This window comes from Sceloporus occidentalis, unplaced genomic scaffold (genome assembly GCF_023333645.1).
Source record: "Sceloporus occidentalis isolate IW3139 unplaced genomic scaffold, rSceOcc1.0.p SCAF_2, whole genome shotgun sequence".
NCBI classification, from domain to species: Eukaryota; Metazoa; Chordata; class Lepidosauria; order Squamata; family Phrynosomatidae; genus Sceloporus; species Sceloporus occidentalis.
In genome coordinates this window covers 77,795,551-77,814,647 of record NW_028316982.1, presented here as the reverse complement: position 1 = coordinate 77,814,647, position 19,097 = coordinate 77,795,551, and the positions used below count along the sequence as shown (strand labels likewise).

General features: G+C 39.6%; 1 protein-coding gene across 3 annotated transcripts in view; it reads right to left on the bottom strand.

Annotated features, from left to right (window-relative positions):
* The window catches only part of TACC2 (transforming acidic coiled-coil containing protein 2), a 206,969-nt gene that overhangs the window by 71,084 nt on the left and 116,788 nt on the right, over positions 1-19,097 (bottom strand). The window contains exon 1 of one of the 3 annotated variants that reach the window (XM_089510072.1): positions 17,962-18,253. The exons of the other annotated variants lie outside the window; for them this stretch is intronic. Coding sequence (XP_089366198.1) covers positions 17,962-18,029 — 68 coding nt within the window. The 5' untranslated portion in view covers positions 18,030-18,253. Of the gene's footprint in view, positions 1-17,961; positions 18,254-19,097 lie in introns of those variants that run through there. 3 annotated transcript variants of the gene reach the window in all.

The following is a 19,097-nucleotide window of genomic DNA, read 5'->3' as shown; positions in this document are numbered from 1 at the left end:
AAAGGCTTTACAAAATGGAAACATAATAATAAAGATCCGCAACAGTGAAAGAAAAAAAGCCAAACACATGAAATGAACTGAGTTAGATTTAACCTACATATACACCTCTTTATTTTAAAAAATCTATTCCCTGCTTCTGTGTAACTGCACTGATCTCAAACTAGCTTGGAGCTGGTTCTCTCCCAAGACAGGGGCTGGTACAGGCCAGAGTTTACACCTCCTGTCAGTCAATTGGGGTCCGTAACCTTCCTTCCCAGTCATAAGTATCACTGTATCTTGAAAAGCACCTATGTCCCTTACTGAGACCCACCAGCATGCCTGTTGCTGTAACACAAATCAACCATGATAGTTGAAGATCATGCAGTGCCAATGTCAACTTGAGGAAGCTGACAAACTTGAGTACCATGCCTCTTGTGCCAAATTTTCTGTTAAGAAGTAATGTTCTTTTATTGACTGAGATATACCTGTATGGACATAATGGTGGAAGAGGAAATAGTGAAGGAAGATGCAGGAGGAACAGCAGAGGCAGAGTATATTTGTGGGACTGAACTGCTTCTCCTTAACTGTAAATAAATACATCATGCTTCTAAGACACACCTTTCTCTTATGAACTCTAGTCCAGACATGGGGAAAAACTGGATCATGGACCATGGCCAACAGAGCATTGTCCATCTGGTGCTCCAACTTCTTTCCCAGGTCTTTCACTTTTCTCCAGGCAAGGAAAAGCTCTTGACTCCAATCAGAAACTTTTATACAATTTCCTTGGGTAATTAAATGCTTAAAGTGCAGGAAGAAGTAACATTGCATGGGGAAGGGAGATGATTGTCTCAATGGACTTCACAGCAGTATCTATTCTGGCTCCAATATTCTGGCTCCAATAAATGTCTACCTATTTCCTCTCCAGACACTTCCAGCACATTTGGGACAGGAAAACAATGCAGTCCATAAATACCAGAATCACAAGTGCATGAGACCTTCTAGAATATAGCATCCTCTTCTTTCCACTAATAACCCTCTACATCAGACATTAAAAAACTGAGGAAAGAAGGGAAGGATACCTATGTCAGCCATACTCCAATCATTCCCAGCATGCTGGTTTGAAAAGATAGGAATTACAGGAGAGTTGTAACTGCTATCTAACACAGTGGCCCACAAACTGTGCTCTTTAAGGAATTTTGGACTTCAGCTCCCAGAATCCCAGACTATTGGCCAACATGGCTGAGGCTTCTGGGAGCTGAAATTCAAAATCTCTTAAAGAGCACAATTTGGGGACCACTGATTCTAATGCATCAGGATGACGGATCAGATCAGAGTTGTGCTGAGCCAGAATTTAGGACGACATGGAATTGGAACACTGGAACTTGAACTCACATTGTCCCTCACTCCTGACCTCTAGCTCAGAAGTAAGGAGGAAGATTTCAGGAGCTCGCTTCCTTTGTTGTCTGCATACAGACAAATCATGCTAGTAAGACAAACAAACTGTGGTTCATTTTAATTACAGTTTATTTCAGGAAAGTCAATATATATTGTAGATTGCAAAGTAGCTCCTCTTGCCCATATGGAAGGGGACTTGTTCAAGCCAAGACTCAGTTTAGCTTGTTCAAGCCTGATGTTGGAATGTGGTCTCACTAGTCAGGGAATGGTAATCTTCTTGCTGAGATGGTCCCAATTAGAGCAGATCCACTTGGTCAATGTGATTTACACACATTTATTATTCAGCAACTGAGCCAACAGATCTACCTTCTTTGGGACTAGGAATTCCATTTAGGCTACAAGTGCCATAAAAGTGTCTTCCTTCTTAGCTCCACATATGGATTTGAGATGCTTATTACACTGGCCATCCCTTAGTCATCATAGCATATAGATATCCAGTTAATTGTAGAATATATCCTGTAATCCAAAGGGCCTTGCAAGAAAGAAGACACAGGCAGTGAATTATGTGGCTTAATTACAGGGTAGTGTCTATTGCCCACATCTGCTGCATCTATTTTGTGTCCCCACAGTGCAGTAAACTGTCCACAGCAGCTGCATCATAGAATTAGACTATAATTTAAGTTTATATTTATGGGATTCTTTTGTCAGGCATAGGGCTAAAAAAAGAGAACCTTTTAATGTTTCCAATAGTACCCAAAGTGTATTAATACTGGCCTTTCCTACAACTCAAGAGACACACAAATGATAAATGTATTAAATTTGATAGTCTTATCCTCATTCATCATATTTGGACTCAATTCTTCGTAAAGATTCCCATGCATAAATTAAAAACTGCCTTCTAGGATGCAATATGAACACAATTCTAAAAATGTTGTCACCATCAGACGCAGTTGGTGAAAGATGCAGAAATGGCCATCGCTAAGAAATCCGAACATCTAGGAAAAATTACCAATGTCACATAACAAAGAATTAAAAATGTACAATTGCCATTGTTGATTAGAGCACCTTATTTACTCTTGCATGCAATACCATTATTTTAATTGAGCTGTTTCAAAGGTGTATTTGTTTGCTTGTTCATACCATTGGCTTAGACTCTCCAACTTCAAAGGGTGATGGACACCCAAAAGGTAGGCACACAAATATTTTTGCTTGGGATACCTAATGGAACAAAACAAATGAATATCCTACCCTTGCATCCTCTCACAATGGTAATGCTATAACCATTCACAGAGTAGCATTCTGCTACCATCCCCCCATGTTTTACAATGACCTATCTACTGATATTTTTGTACATGGTTGAAGAAAAGGACTGACCTTAGTTTGACCTATAGGAACTGAGAGGTCAGTAATTTATCAGGTACCATTTAAAGCCATCTGATTAACCCATTCCCTTTCTTTCATAGAGAGCCATTGCAGAACCATTGCTTCCAGGCCAAAGGCAAGACAGTATATACATGTTCCTGTTAGGTCCTAGGAATCCATTTGCCAGATAGGTCCTTTGGGGCATTTTTTTTACTATTAACTATTAATGGCCTGCTATTATATCCTTGTAAGACTTTTCAGTGACAAGATCCTTTAACCATCATAATAAGCTCACACTGGGAGGAGACAGATCTGCAAAGCCAGTCACAATGTCTAGACAATGGTGGATAGGATGTATGTATGGAGAAGGGGGAGAGGCAGTGAGGTAACAAAAGGTATCTTGGCTGAGCATGATAGTAAAAGAATCCCCCTGCACCCTATATCATTAATGCTGATGCCATTCTGCTGTCACAGAAACCACAACCACTGCTTGTTTTTATACACGTGAATGCATCAACAGACATCTTTGCCCATGGGTGTTCTTTCAAAATAGACATGTATCTCCTTGGCTGCCAATGGCAGAAAACAACAGATCATTCTCTGTGTTAGTTTGTTTTATTGTATTAACACAGCGTTCAAGCTACTCATATCTGCCCAATACAGAAACAGCTTTACCCAAGCAGTCACTATCTTTATGGTCAGATTTTTTTTTTAAAGTAATTGCTAAGGCATTTGATTTCCATTAGACAAAAGGATTTAGGGCATTTGTTGTCATCTAGAAGTCATGAGCAAAGAGAACTGGTCATGTAGGGAAAAGGCTTAAACAGCTACAAGGTGATATTCCATTGTTAGTACCATGATTGCACCAGATGACCCAGCCTCTGATGGGAATCATATTGTAGACAATAGTATGCATTGCACCTTCCTTCCAGAACCAGGCAGCAACTGTGTTTATAGCTTGCGTTCTTACCAGTTTAATTGTCAAAAAGCAACTGTGGCTGATCTTATCAGTGAACTATTTCATTATAGTTTAATCTGGTGAGTGGGTTGTTCTCCATGCATTAAATAAAGCACTCTCATTTTAACAATCCTCTGTAGAATTTCTCAGCTTGTATTTTCGTCAGAAAATAATATGAGCTAAACCTATCTGCATCCTGTAAGCATCCCATTTCTAAGAATTGCTACATTAGTACAAGAGATCTTTACAAAACATATCAGGTAAAATACCCTCGAAAGTATAATAAATTATCTTGGTGTGGTTTTTTTCTTCTTTTAAATCTAGTTCTTTGTATTTAAAAAAAATTCTATTACATTTCAGAAATGTATTTCAAAATGCAAGAGATTTAAGAGGCTTATTGTGGTGAAGCTAAATAATGCAAAGCTCTCCTGTCTCTAGTTGGTTCCTTGTTCATTTGTCCAATAAAAATAAATAATCAAGTCTGTATCAGTAAACCTAGGATTAGAACCTGGCACCACTAAGGCAAGGTGCAAGCACTTCCATTTCACAAAGTTTCCTCCTTGTTCTTCTACACATTAGATTTCTAGATTTGTCACTCCTTTGCTTGTATTCCCAGCCACACACACATACATACACTAAGATTAGAATTTGTACTGCTTTACACCAATGAAATGGAACAGAAAGGAGAGGGACAGACATTTTTCACATTGCAATCTTGCTGGGTGGCTAAAGGGTATTACACGGTAATAAATTCTCCAATACCAGACACAATGAGGATATATTTTGCTCCCCCTTTCTTTGAGACAGGAAACAGTCCTTCAATTATAGTGTGTATATATTCAAGTTGCCTGTCAACTTAGGGTAACCCTATGAATTTAATTGAATTTTCCTAGGCAAGTAATACTCAAATGTGGTTTTGTCATTATTAGCAGAGATTAACATGCATTTTATTTAATTCCCAGGTATTATAAATATGGGAAACACCTGACCATTTTAACAATCTGCCATAGATTCTTAAATACCTTCATAATCTGGGTTCCAAAGTTCATGTTACACAAAGTATATGATCACTCTTACTACCCTCGTTTGTTTTGGGGTTGTTTTTTTTAGGAAGAAGACAACAACCATAGCAGAGGCAATCAAGATCTATGCCGTGATGACAGAAGGAGAGACATTAACTCTTCATTCCTGTGCTCCACTTTTCACTTCAAAGAAAATCCCAGCAAGTGTTATTTGCTACGTTCTTCTAACTTTATTCAAGCATATCTCTATGTTTCTCGCTTGTAAACACCATGCATTTTGCAGCTTACATGGTTTGGTTTTGTCAACCAAGGGGCTTGTACCCACGTACATTTAAACCAGTTTGGGATTCACCTTCACTTCGTGTTGGTAAATCGATTCTGTGGATCTTTTCATTATCCCCTTGTAATCGCTTCTTTTTTGACATGATTGTTGTCTCCACTAGTTTGCACCGCTTCAAAATGCATGTCAATCATCTGTGCATCATCAGTGATGTAAGCGGCAGCCCAGCTTGGGAACTATATGTGTGTGTGTGTGTGTGTGTATAAAAATTGATAGAAGATTCAATGCATTGGTTTTGCAACTACAGTCGGCCCTTCTTATACACGGATTTTTTATACACGGATTTAAGCATACACGGTTTGAAAATGTTCCAAAAAAGTATACATTTACCTTGATGTTCCATTTTTTATTAGGGACACCATTTTGCTATGTCATTATACTTAATGGGACTTGAGCATACACAGATTTTGTTATACACGGGGGATCTTGGAACCAAACCCCAGCGTATAACAAGGATCCACTGTACGTACCTTAGTGGTACTATCACATCGCCTGGGTAATTGCAAATAGTTGCAAAACCAATTAATCTTATCTTCTATCAATTTTATTTTGTTTAAAAAAATCATACATCCATAGGTGACACCACAAGCACAAAGGCAGCACTGGGGGGGGGGGGGGGTTGATCTACCATAAAATTGAGGAGGGATGGTAATCTGCTATTAGTCCCTCCCCTCTGGAATGATGCAATTCAGATCCTTCGTTCTCACTTGTTGAACACACTTCGGAATCAATTTTTTTCCCAAAGAACCGCCAAAGTGTCAGGAAAGAGCAGTTTTTTTTTGTGAGTTTAGCTCACTTCATCACAATTGAAACTGATCACAGTAGTATTGAAACCTATTTCAAATAGGAATGATGGTCATATAACCCAATCAACAATTTGCTTTAAATCATTGTGGGAATGCGGCCTCAGTTGATTTGTCTGGCTCTATCTAAAACCTATGTCCATGTCTGTAATATATCAGCTCTGCATTACAAAGATGTTATTCTGAATAATAAATCCACTTGCATGCATGTATATGCAGTTACCAACATGGAATTAGATTCTCCTAGAGACTGCACTGAATTTCTAATTAGATAATTACTAATTTATCTACCTTTGGACTCCCCTCTATGCTTAGACATTGCCGGACATTTTGATATTAATTGTAGCAACCCAAATCCCAAAATTCTATTAAATTGTCTCACCATTTTGATGACATTGTATGCATAACTTCCATTTCTATTATGAAAAAGGTAGTTCCAGCGGATGATTCTTGATCCTATAATGTCTATAATAAATTAAGTTTCTGGAAGCTAGTAATACAAGAAACTTATTTCTATTCCTTCTTCTTCAGAACCTGCTGGATAATGATGGCATATTTTCTACAAAGACCAAAAGGAAACATTCCAAAAAACTCTTTTAGAATGAGTTCCTTTTAGGAAGTACGTTCGTACAGAAGCATGTAGCTTTTATCTTTTTTTAACAACTGCCTTCAACACTGAACTATCTTTGCTATGGAAGCAGTCAAGCAATTTGTTTATTTGAGATAAGGACTAACGGAGTGCCTCTTCCTTGTTTGTTCATTAATTCCCCGAGTGTAGCATGCAGCTGCATTGTTCCTGCAGCAAAAAGCATGGTGGTGTCAGCTGAAATGCAGGGCTTGCACTTTTTTGCCTTGAAAAGAGGAGGTAAGGCTTCTTTAAATAAATCGCATTTCACTCAGGTATGAAGCTATTTTACTATAGTTCATGAAATATTGGATTTCATGTGCTCACAAAGCAACACAGGCATTTATCTCCAGAGAGGGATTCCAAGATGAATAATAGTATAATAATAATTCATAATGATGATGATTGGGATTGATCATGTCCACCACTCTGGCCATTTCACCATTCCAGAGGTTGGTCAGGACTTCAACAGGATCACCTGTCAAACCAGCAGGAAATTTCCAAAGAGCCATCAGAAATCCATCCAGATCCATCAGCCTCCTGGGGCAGACCATCTTAATAGCTCCCTCATCCCTATAGAGGTTCTGAGTCTCACCAAGTTTAGACCCTATAATATACCTGTAACACTTAAGGATAGGGCCTAAATACCCTAAGGGCACTAGACCCCATATGAGCTTGGAAGCTAGGCAGGATCAGACCTGGTTAGTACTTAGATGGGAGACTGCCAACAAACATATAGAATCATAGAGTAGGAACAAGCCACAAGTGCCATCCCATCCAGCTCTGTGACATGCAGGAATGCAAAATCAAAGCATTCAACAGTTGACTGTCCAGCCTGTTTAAAAACCTCCAAAGAAGGAGACTCCCCCACTCTCTGAGGAAACATATTCCACTGTCAAACAGCTCTTACTGTCAAGAAGTTCTTCCTAATATTGTGGTAGAATCTTTTTCTTGTAGTTTTAATCCATTGCTCTCTGGAGCAGCAGAAATCAAGCTTGCTCCTTCTTCAATATAACATCCTTTCAAATATTTAAATATGACTATCATGTCACCTCTTAACCTTCTCTTCTCCAGAGTAAACATACCGAGCTCCCTAAGCCATTCCTCCTCTGGGGACTGTAGGCTATATTAATGGGATCACCATAAGTTGACAGGTGACTTGAAGGACCACCTGCACATGCGCGCGCGCGCACACACACACACACACACAGAGCTCTCTTTTGGCAAATTGCCTGTTGATTTCTGGCAATCCCATGAATTCTATAGGGTTTTCTTAGACAAAGAATGCTCAAAGGTGGTTTTGCCAATTTCTTCTTCTGAAATACAACCTATAGCACCTGGTATTGCTGGCAGCCTCCCATCCAAGTACTAACCACAGTTAAACCTGTTGAGCTACCAAGATCAGTGATGATCTGATGACTTTAGGGTATTGGAATGAATAAAGATGCAGCCAGAGGAATTTTGCCTTCCATGAATTCTGAATAGGAAGGATCATACCTCATCTTTGCATGCGGGAATTCCAGTTCATGCCAGTGATGAATGATGAAAATATCCTTAAAGCCATAACAAGTGGAATCAGATAATGTCTCTACAAACACATGGTCCCAACACTGCTTTCTCAGGGGCTCAGCAGAAGTCATGTGAAGGATGGGGGGGAGATGTGAACCCATGGATTCTTCCCCTGCAAATGCCCATAGGTGATTTTTCATCCCTGCCAGGTTCAGGTCTGTCCTTGAAGCCTAGGTAGAGGATAGATATCAGACTGCAATATATTCTAAATGGGACTGCCTTTAAACCATGTTGAAAATTTCAGCTGATTTACAATGCTGCAGGCAGGCTGTTAAGAAGGAACAGTTATGAAATTTCATAATTGAGAGGCTAGCCTTACTACCACAGCTCAGTGATGGGAAAAGCACTTTATGAACTACAAGTCCCAGAATCTCCCAGTCAATATGGCAACTAAAAATAAAGTCTAAAAACAACTTTTGCGTACTTTGTCACAGCCACAGTAATTGCAAGTCTGTTTTCAGGAAAAATTCAATATGCTGGTTATAACTTATAAAGACTTAGATGGCTTAGGGGGGCCCAGACTACTTGAAAAACCATTTTCTCCTGTATGAGGTGCTTTTTCAAATTTCTTGCATTTGTAAAAGATGCAACAAGAACAGATATTTCCTTTTCAAAAACATAGCTCTTCTCTGTTTTATGTATTATATGAACATTCAAAATAAAAATGTTCCAGTCTAAAATGAATTCTTAAGGTTTCTATGTGCATAATGTCTTTTTTGTGCTGATATCACATCAGTGTAGAAAAAGATGCCAGAACTATGAAAATATTTGCCTGTTCGTATATATTTTTATTGCTATCCCAGTCCACCAGCAGTCAGGCAATTTACAGCAAATAAAAACAGATAAATGTTGCCTAATCCTGTTTTATGATCCCAGATACACAGTCTTATTCCATGTATGCTGAATGCCTAAAATATATCTCTATCATCTATACACATGGATGTGTGTATGTGTACACACATGTGCAAGTTATAAGGAGATATTAGTAAGCTTTATCTGTTTCTTGAAAATGGAACTACCTTGATCATGGTTTTCTTGGTGAAAATGTAATGCTTAATTATTGTAAATGCTAATTATGAGAGAGCCAGCATGGTGCAGTGGTTTGAGTATTGGACTATGACTTGAGTGCTGGACTATGAATACCTGCTTGGCTGTGGAAACCTATTGAATGATCTTGGGCAGGTCACATTCTCTCAGCTTCAGAGGAAGCCAAACGCAATCCCAATCTGAACATATTCTGCCATGAAAACCCCATGATAGATTTGCTTTGGGGTCACCATAAGTCAGAAATTACTTGAAGGCACACCTCATCATCATCAACAACAACAACCATAGTTTACAGTTGCGCATCAAGTTTCTTTATGGCATACTGAGTATAGATTGAAGACCTATTGCTAGAAGAAACTCCCAGTTCACAGTGCAGAACTGCAGTTTTCCCTATTGCCTTGGATGCGCTGTGTCATAAAAAACGAAAGACACAGATAATTTAATCAACAGACATTCATCTTGATGGCAGAGTGTCAAAAGCTGCAACAATGGACCACTAAATAATCATCTCTCTGTAAAATATGCAGCACATCTGCAGAAGTCTCTTAAGAGATGGGAGGAAATAACCAAGCTATATTTAGAATGTGCACCAGTGTCCAAAGGAAGAAAATACTCATCAGGAGGATTCTTAATATTGTTTTAACTGCTTGTTCTCCATATCTGTGCAAAGATTACATTCAAGGGCAATTTGTTCACAGTAGTATTCTGTTAAAATAATTGCAATAATGAGCCATGCATCCCTTTAGTATCTGTCCTGTTATTTTGGGTTCTAACATGAATTGCCAGATGGGTCTTCTGAATCCCATAATGTTTCTGAAAGATGAGAATCCCCTCAAGCTGAAAAAGTTCAAACCTTTCACTAGATGTAAATACAGTAAATCAACTAATTTATATTTCTTTTTAAAAAGCTGTGTCTTCTATTGACAACTCTGAATCATTTATACCTTATACTAGCAACTTTCTAAGATATCCAAATCAATTGCATTATTCAAGGCCAAAGTAGAACACCTGTCCATGGCATAAGCACTACAATGCAGTGTTTCATATCCTAATTTAAATTTCCCAGCCTCTTTTGTCACTATATACATATGGTTATGCTGAGGGGACAGTATGATATATAGTCTAAAAGTAACTTTTCCTAGGGAAATAAATTATAGGAGTCAGATGTGACAACAGGTTCCCTTTAGACCAGTTTAAGGGGAAAGTGCAGGCTTTGACAAAATATCCTGCCTTAATCAAAGAGTTATCTGCTACATATACATTCTGATGTGAGGACTTCAGCAGAGGTATCTTGATCACCAGATGATCACCAGATGCAGAAGATAAACAGCAGATGGGTTCAGTAACCTTGTCTTCCTTGTGAATCTCTCTGGAACATTTGGTTGGCCGCAATCAGAAACAGAAAGATGTTCATTTGTCTGACTCAGCATTTAGCTGCTATTCACATACTACTTACATGAAATAGCACCTTTTCCTCTCTGGGCCGCAAATATGTGTTTCCTGATTCAGAGTGATCCATAAAGGGACCCAGAGACATTACTAAAAAACAAAAAAATACCCACTGCGTGTTATTAGTATTAATTGTGATTAGTAAATTCCTGATACAAGTTGACCTCCATAAAGGTGAAATAATTTTCCACTTTCATTCAGAATGCTAGCTTTGCCTCTTTTATCCACCTTCAGTCTCCCCCTTGTTTCCTTAACTTATGTTTCCTTAACTTAAGGGCACTCAAGCCCCAAGCCCTTAAAGCAGGAGAGAACAATTCCATGCAACAGAGCCAATTTTTTCCCTGAGTACTCCCCAGCATGGCATAGTAGTTTGAGCACTGGACTGCGACTCTGGAGACCAGGGCACAAATTCCACTTGGCCATGAAACCCACAGGTGACCTTAGGCAAATCATGTGCTCTCAGCCTCAGGGGAAGGCTATGGCAAACCTCCTCTGAACAAATCTTGCCAAGAAAATCCCATCATAGGGTCACCATATGTCAGAAACAATTTGAAGGCACACAACACACACACTCCTCACTGGCCATACAAGAATGTCATGGCACACCAGAAGAGATACACCACTTCCTATCACTATATTTGGTCTGTTTCTGCCCCAAGACACAGGTGTTTTAGAGAGGAATGTTCAGAGAAGAGCTAAGCAGCCTTGTCTCTGAATGGTTTTCATGCATTTTTTGTGGTTTACATCCAAACAACACTTTTAAAAAGGGATTTGAGAGTTTCAGGGAAGTGTCAGGAGCCTTTGAAGGCTGAAAAACTGGGGTTCATGGGCTGCATGTGATCTATAGGCTGGACTTTCCCCATCATTTAAAGAACAGATGAAAGAAGCTACAGGGCTGTGCAGGCTACATCTGTCTGCCCACCATTGAGGCATGCTTTGGCCATTGCCCACAATGTTATTGAGGAGATGCTTCCTTGCTGCCCAGGCATTTAAACAGCATGAAAGAGGGCATTCTAAACATACTGATGTATACATGCAATTTCTAAACCATGATTTTGGCCAGAGATGTCCTTGTGCCAGTATGTCAGTATGAATAGAGCTCCAATTTCCAAGTCATCTGAAAAATGTGATTTCCATTGCATGTGGTTTCCTGGACACAGTGTGGATCAGAGCTGTAGGCAGGTCTAGCTCCAGCAGCTGCACATCCATGTTAATGCATTCTTTCAACAAGTGAATGCTGGTAGTATCAAATGAATCTCCCACTTGCCACATATTAAATGGCAGGAGAAAGGAATGAAGTTCTTCTGGAACAGGAGGTGACACTATTATGAACATCTGGTTTTCTACTCCCAACTGCATCAGTAAGATACCAACCATGAGCATAGGGAAGGACAGGGGAAGAAACATCACTCCTGCTGTCAAAAATGAAAAAGCACACTGCAGAGCTTAGGCAGGGGTTTCATTCCCACAGAGGAGACTGCTGTTTCTGCAACAGACAGAGTGAACCTGAGTTTCCTACTCATTTATTTACAAATATTTATAGAACATTTAGATCTCAACATTCAAAGCAGTGTGCAGTACTGTAATTTCAAAGTGACATTTTCAGGATCTTATACATTTTTGTGGAAAACACAGCATGTATGTGTGCCCAATAAAAGCCATTCATAAAGTCAGCTTATAATGCACATTTTTCACCTGTGGAAAATGTCAAATTTCACATACAAAAATACTATGAATTCTTCCTTTTATATCACTCATGAATATGGAAAATGTAATCACGACCCACAAGTGATATACTTAATGTATCATGGAATGTAAGAAGCGGTGTTTGCAGGTTGTTTCCTGCATAGAAACACATTCCAATTTATTTACCAATGCTCCTTGACTAGGTCTGGTGTAACAAAATAATTAGCAAGCTTGATAATGGCTGCTGTTTTTACTCGAGTAGATGAAAGCCCACAAGCAAGGGTTTTCTTTGAAGCTAACTACTTTTGAATTTCAAACTAAACCTCATTGTATTTACTGCTAGGGATCTTGTCATGCTGCTACAGAAGCTTAAAACTCCCACAGTAGGGAATAGCTCCAATTTCAGAATTCATTACTGATTTTTTATTATTCACAGAGAAGCTTAAAAATGGGAAAAGATGTGCCTTATTATTATGGTTGCCAAGAGGTCCCTTATATTCTAAAATATCACACACAATTCTGTGGAATAAGGATGTTGAATCTTTGGCACTATAAATGGTTTATTCCTAGACGCTCTAGCTAATACAGTCAGTTATGGAAGTTGTAGTCTAAACCACATCTGTGAGGGACCTAAACATTCAACATCCCTGCTATAGGGGAGGGGGACACTATAAATCCTGCTTTGTTGAATCAACACTTGCTGGACAACTTCTACAAACTTCAAACTATCAAACTAAAATGTTAAAAAAAATGAAAATGTTTCCTCATAAACGGTTTCTAATTTTGATATCTGATGTCTAGTCAAAATGTACTTGAATTTTATGGCTCACATTAACTTCCATTGACATCACACATCAACCATAACTATTATACTATACAGGCAGAAATTGACCCTCTAAACGAATCACATCATTATACCAGAGAAAAAGAATAATAACCTAGGGCCTTTACAGCCCAGCCTGAAAGGCCAGCCTGGGGGCAGAGTTGGGGCACACCATCCTGATAACACACTCCACTCTGTCCCCCAGGGTTCCATGATGCTGTGCGCTACCCCAGATGGCACACAGTGTCATGATGTGCCTTTGGCGCTGCATCCATATGAAGCAGTGCCAAAGGGGTGCCATATAGTCATGCTGCCGTGGCTATGGTGCTCGTTTGAGGATGCAAAAAGGAGCCTTTTTTGCAGCTCCTTTTTGCACCCTCAGAAGGCAAAATAGGGGCCACGGTGTGAGGTTGCTGCGGCCCTGATCTGACACAAAGATGGGAGGTCTATAGAGACTCTTATTCTTTGAAACCCATGAATATCAGAATATGATTAATCATTCCGTTGACTGCTGGAAGATTAACTGAAGTAGTTAAATAAACTTCAGAGCATGAGATAGTAGCCTCACTAGACCATCCATGAGTTTGTTGTCTAACCCAGCCCACCCAAAATCCCTATGTTTTGGACTTCTACTGTCATGATCCTTCACTAGTACCTGTGTTAACGGGGGCCAATGTAAGGTGTTGTCCCTCCCTCCCTCCCTTTGATGTTGTTGTCACAACTTTTCTTTTTGGGAAGGTAGCATAGGTAATGATCTGGTGGGCTTGATATCCAGGGCTGCATAGCACTGGATTGGGAGTCTTTTGTGACCCAGGAGCACTGAGGGCATGCGGTGGGGCCATTGTGGGGGCCACATCAATTCAGCAGCTCCTGGTGTTGCATGTCTTATCCAGGGTGCTTTTTGTGGCCCCTATGTCATCCCAAAGCTTGGCTGTGACCAAGCCAATCGGTTCATTGACCAATTGGGTTGGCTGATGATCCAGATCCAGACCTCATGCTTTGGGCCAGCCCTACCCTGTGCTGTTTGGTTAATAAAGTTGTGGCTTTTCTTCCATTCAGTGTCTTGGTCTTTTGTGGCAGCCTCCCTCCTCAGCAAAATGGCTTTCCTCAAAACAGCAATATACTATCTTAAAGGATTAATAGCAATTGCAGCTTCATTTATAAACCACTTCATACTGCTTAAGCAGTCTCTAAGCAGTTTAAACCTGTAAGCTAATTGCCCCCAACAGGCTGGGTACTCATTTTAGCGACCTCAGAAAGATGCAAGCCTGAGTTGAGCCTGAACCCCTGGCTGGTACTGAACTCGCAACCTTATGTTTTCTGAGTGAATGACTGCAGTACAGGCATCTAGCCACTGCGCCACGAGGACTCCAATAGCATTAATTCAATATAGTGGAAACTTATAAAAGAATGAATTAAGCTCTCCTCTAATGTAACCATGAGGAAAGGATCAATATCATAGGGAAAAGCTTATTTATTGTTTAGGCTCATTGTCATAATAACAACGGCAATACAGCATTCAGAGGATTTCCATTGTCTTCTGTTAGAGGAAAATAAATATGTATAAATAGGAAAGGCCTATGCAAGTTTGGGGTGAGGCAGATGGGCAAGAAGGAATGGCCAGAAGCCACTCCCAGCCCAAATGCCTCAGGGCCACGGTGAACACACACCGTGGCCCAAGGGTGCCATGGCCCCGAAAGGAGCAGAAAAGACCCACTCTTTCTGAAGCCAGTTTTGGGTCACCTTCTGAATGTTTTGGAGGCACATATCTTGTAAACGCCATGTCCCCAGATCGACCGGAAGCTGCCCCAATCTGCCTGTCTGTTTCAGGCCTTGGTTATTATTATTGTGTGCCCTTAGGTTGTTTCAAATGTACAATGACCCCAACCAGGTTTGCCTTTCTCTGAGCTGAGAGAACTTGCCCAAGGTCACCCAGTGGGTTTCCATGGCTGATCTAGGATTCTAATCCTGGTCTCCAGAATCACAGTCCAGCACTTAAAGCACTACACCACACTGGCTACCTATATATGTAAGCAAGCCTAAATTACAAACTGTTTCTACACAAGCTCTCTGGGATGCCAAACCACTACATAAATATTGAGATTTTTATCTACACCAATCTTTAAAAAAATCTGAAAACCAAAAAAGCAACCACTGAAATCATATATTCATATACACTGGAATTGCCATTGTCTGAGGCACAAACTTCTGGGAACTTTTCTAACACAACTCCAATTCATTTCAATCAGTGACTCCCAAACTCTGGTCTTTTTGAACTTCACTTCTCATAAGTCTCAGCCATCTTGGCCAATAGGCAGGCATTGGGGAGCTGAAGTCCAAAAAACATGGAAGACAGGAATTTGGGAATTGCTGATTTAAATGCATCTCCAAGAAGATAATTTCCTAGATGAGAATGCTTTTAATTTCTCTATAAGCTGCCATGTTGTTCAGGAATTTGCACGCTGTAAAATCAGCGACATAGTCCTTATTGTGCAAGGTGGCCTAAAGACAAAGAAAGCAATGGTACAGGGTAAAGCTAAAGAAACTAAGGGGGAAACACTCACCTTTCCCCCATTTTGCACAAAGACTGATGTAAACTTGGACAATGTGTCTTATTCCACATCAATCAGGAACATTAAGCATGTGTGCTACTGAATGGCCTTTACAGAAGGCTCAGGAAGGTGGACAAGTGTTCCCACTTGCTGTACACAAACAAATACTGATGTAAAGCAAGAGAATCCCACAACAGATATACTGGATAATGGATATGTTCAATTGTCTCTCAAGAAAGACAGTTCTTGTGTTCCTAATGTATTGTATCACTAATAAATATTGACCATTCCACCACCACCACCGCTGAACTAATTCCCTGTTTATTTTATTGAAAATGAATGGCACAGCTTGACTGAAGCACATGTAATTCTATATGTTTTTTAAAGCTTTTCTAGAGTTTACAAAATGAGGGAATTGTATTCTCAAAATACAATTTTGAGCCAACCTAAACAATTAAATAAACCTTGTGTTCTTAGTGAATCAGAAATGCATATTGCTTTACCATAGAAAAGTATCTTAGGAAGGTCCCTAAGAGGGACCAAACACATCCAGGTTTAGAACTGACTGTCCTCAGCTCTTCCACTACATTTCTTGCTTTAGCATCACAAACTCTAGTTGTGACAGTAAATAGCCTTTTAGTATGAAGTTGCATGACAGCCATCAGCACATGTCTTTGTTTTCAATATATAACAAGTCAGGTGCTTATTGGAACATCTGTGCAAATACTGTATTAATAGAAGAGTAATAATTTCATTTCTGTTCTCATGTTGTGTTCATTTCTGTTCTCATGTTATTCATTGGTTTCTTCTCTAAAATGATATTAAATAGTGGAGTTTTAGTATGTAATTATACAAGAATACTCCTTCCATCAATATGGTCAGATGAACCCCCCCCCCCCCCGCTGCCCATGCCAAAATTATGGATAAATATGAGGAAAAAATTGTCCATGATTCAGTCTTTAGACTGCTCAACAATGGCTTGAAATAGAAAAAAATGACAAGATTTTCAAAAGTAATATGACACGTGATCGGATGATGAAATATTTTATTACACATTAACATCAAATAATTATTATTATGCTGAATTATGCAAAGTAAAAGAAACAATACAGTGGATTTTTTTTTACTACCTCCATTTTCCAGGATTGTATTAGCAACAAAACCATCTTTTCCAGTGACACTGAACTTCTTGAATAGATAATAATATACTGGTGTGATATGGCATTTCTGTGAAGATGCAACTGTCTATTCACTTTAAGTCTAAATAGATTCTCAATGAGTACACAGTGAAAAAGGAATAAGTTCTATGAGCAGCTTTAAAAAATTATGGATAAAGGATTGTCAAATGAAAATGAATAGATTTATTTTATCTTTGATTCCTGGTTTTGTATTCATCAGGATTCATGGCTGGGGTGACTTTAAGAGTCACACACACACACACACACAGATGGATCAAAGCAATCTCTTGTCTCTTGAATACATCCTGATTGCTATATAAGTATATCCTAATACCACAGGCTATGTAAAACATGAAGAAAAGGCCATTATAAGAAACCCAGGTAAAAACCATGTTCTAGTATACATGTTCTACTACACTTGGTTAGCAGTGTGCAAGTACTGAGAAGAGAGAGACTTGGCCTAAAGAATGAACAAATGGATACAAGCACACTTTGAATGAAAGATGACAAATCATTTTAAAAAAAATCTAAGGGGCTAGCTAGCATATTCAACACCATGTATGAAATGGTCCATTTTGTTTATGCTGAGCCAGAATAAGGCATTATCTTGAAAGGATGCTTTGAAACATTACTGTTAATTTATTGTTTAAATTTCATTTACATGAGAGCACTTGATGGAGATAAGTGGGATGTGAATAGGGAGAAAAAATGGGGGGGGGGTGCAGGCAGAGAGGCAGGAGGAAAGCCCTAGAAAAACAGTGAAATCAATTTACATGCTGTGCATTTTGAATAGAATCAGAGACATCTTTCACAGAAGATGGTGATGGTCTTGATTGATTATGTCTACAGGATGCGTTAAAAAAAAACAACACCAAATGGTACACACAGTTACTGCCCTGAATGATACAAAGGAAATGAAAATGCCTTCTCCAACCAAAATTCCCACATGCAATGGAAGTATTTTTAAAAATATATATATTATTTAAAAAAAAAACAAAAATCAGTGTGTGTTTGATAAAACCCTAAGTATCTCTTGAACTGTCGACAGTGAATCGTACACAAAGACTGTCACATACGTCATCTTATCTAAATGGACCCTCCAGCTTCCTCATCCCTGTTTCAATCTTCTCTGTACACAAGGAGGGAAAAGGAGGAAAGCAACCCCATACTTACATTGCCTCTGATGGTTCCCGGATCAGGCTACTTGTCTGTGCCTGCTGCAGAGACTGCGACCCTCCCATCCTCAGTGTGCCCTGGTGCGGGAGCTAGCAGCAAGCCGGGCCAGCTTCCCTTGTTAATTCCACCAGCAAGAAGCCCAGTGAGATCGGATGTAAAAGCTGCAATACTGCAGTGCAGATGAAAACAGCTGCTTGCATCAGGGGCAGCAACAACTGAGACACTTTTGACGGCAGCTTCTCTGCTCTGAACTGTTGCCAGGTTCTTTCCCCAACCTCCCCCCTCCCAGCCCCCCTTGGTTTTCTTTCCTTCCCTTTCACTCAAATTTAAATGGATTTAAACCAAATAAAGGTACCGGCTATTGTGTCAGATTCTGTGACAGCCAGCAGCATTAAGCCAAGGTACCAGGCAAGTAAGTGCCTTTGCAAGGCTGTTGGCTATTCCAAGTGGCTTCGGGATGGGGGGAGCACAGAGGAAAAGCAAAATTAAGACCCTCCCTTTAAGCACACATTGTCAGCTACTGTGGATCCCTAAGGACCGTCAAGCAGGACCACTACATTGTGTTGACTCAGCTGATTTGAAATGCAAATAGATTTGCATATACCATGTCCCCCGCATGTGCTCTTTATTTTGACAGCATGCGCAGAATGCATTTTAGTACAGTAAACAATAGAGGAGATTAATGTATAGTGCATTTTAAAGCCCTGCTTCCCTCCCCCTCTACTTTTCAAACAAAAGAGCTTATCCCTCTTTCAGGAATGGAATCTTCCAAAAGGAAAGTAGGGAGAATGTCATGAAAAGCCAAGGTAAACAAGGCAATGTGTGAATAAACAGGGGAGCAGCTTGGTACTGAGCTATTATTATACATTATCTTGTGTAAAGGCAAGGTGACAGGCTGATTGAGGAAAGTGGAGAAGAAAGAAAGAAAGAAAGAGAGAGAGAGAGAGAGAGAGAGATGACATTTTCCCTTCCTTGCACTAACCAATGTACCAGCTGGATAGTCAGAAGTCAATGACAGCTGGGGATATTAAGAATACAGCATTATTTCACTGAGAACTTGACTCTGTATCATTTCCATGCTTCTGCAATACTACCTAGGGAAATTTCAGCTGGGAGCTTAGAAGGGAAGGTGC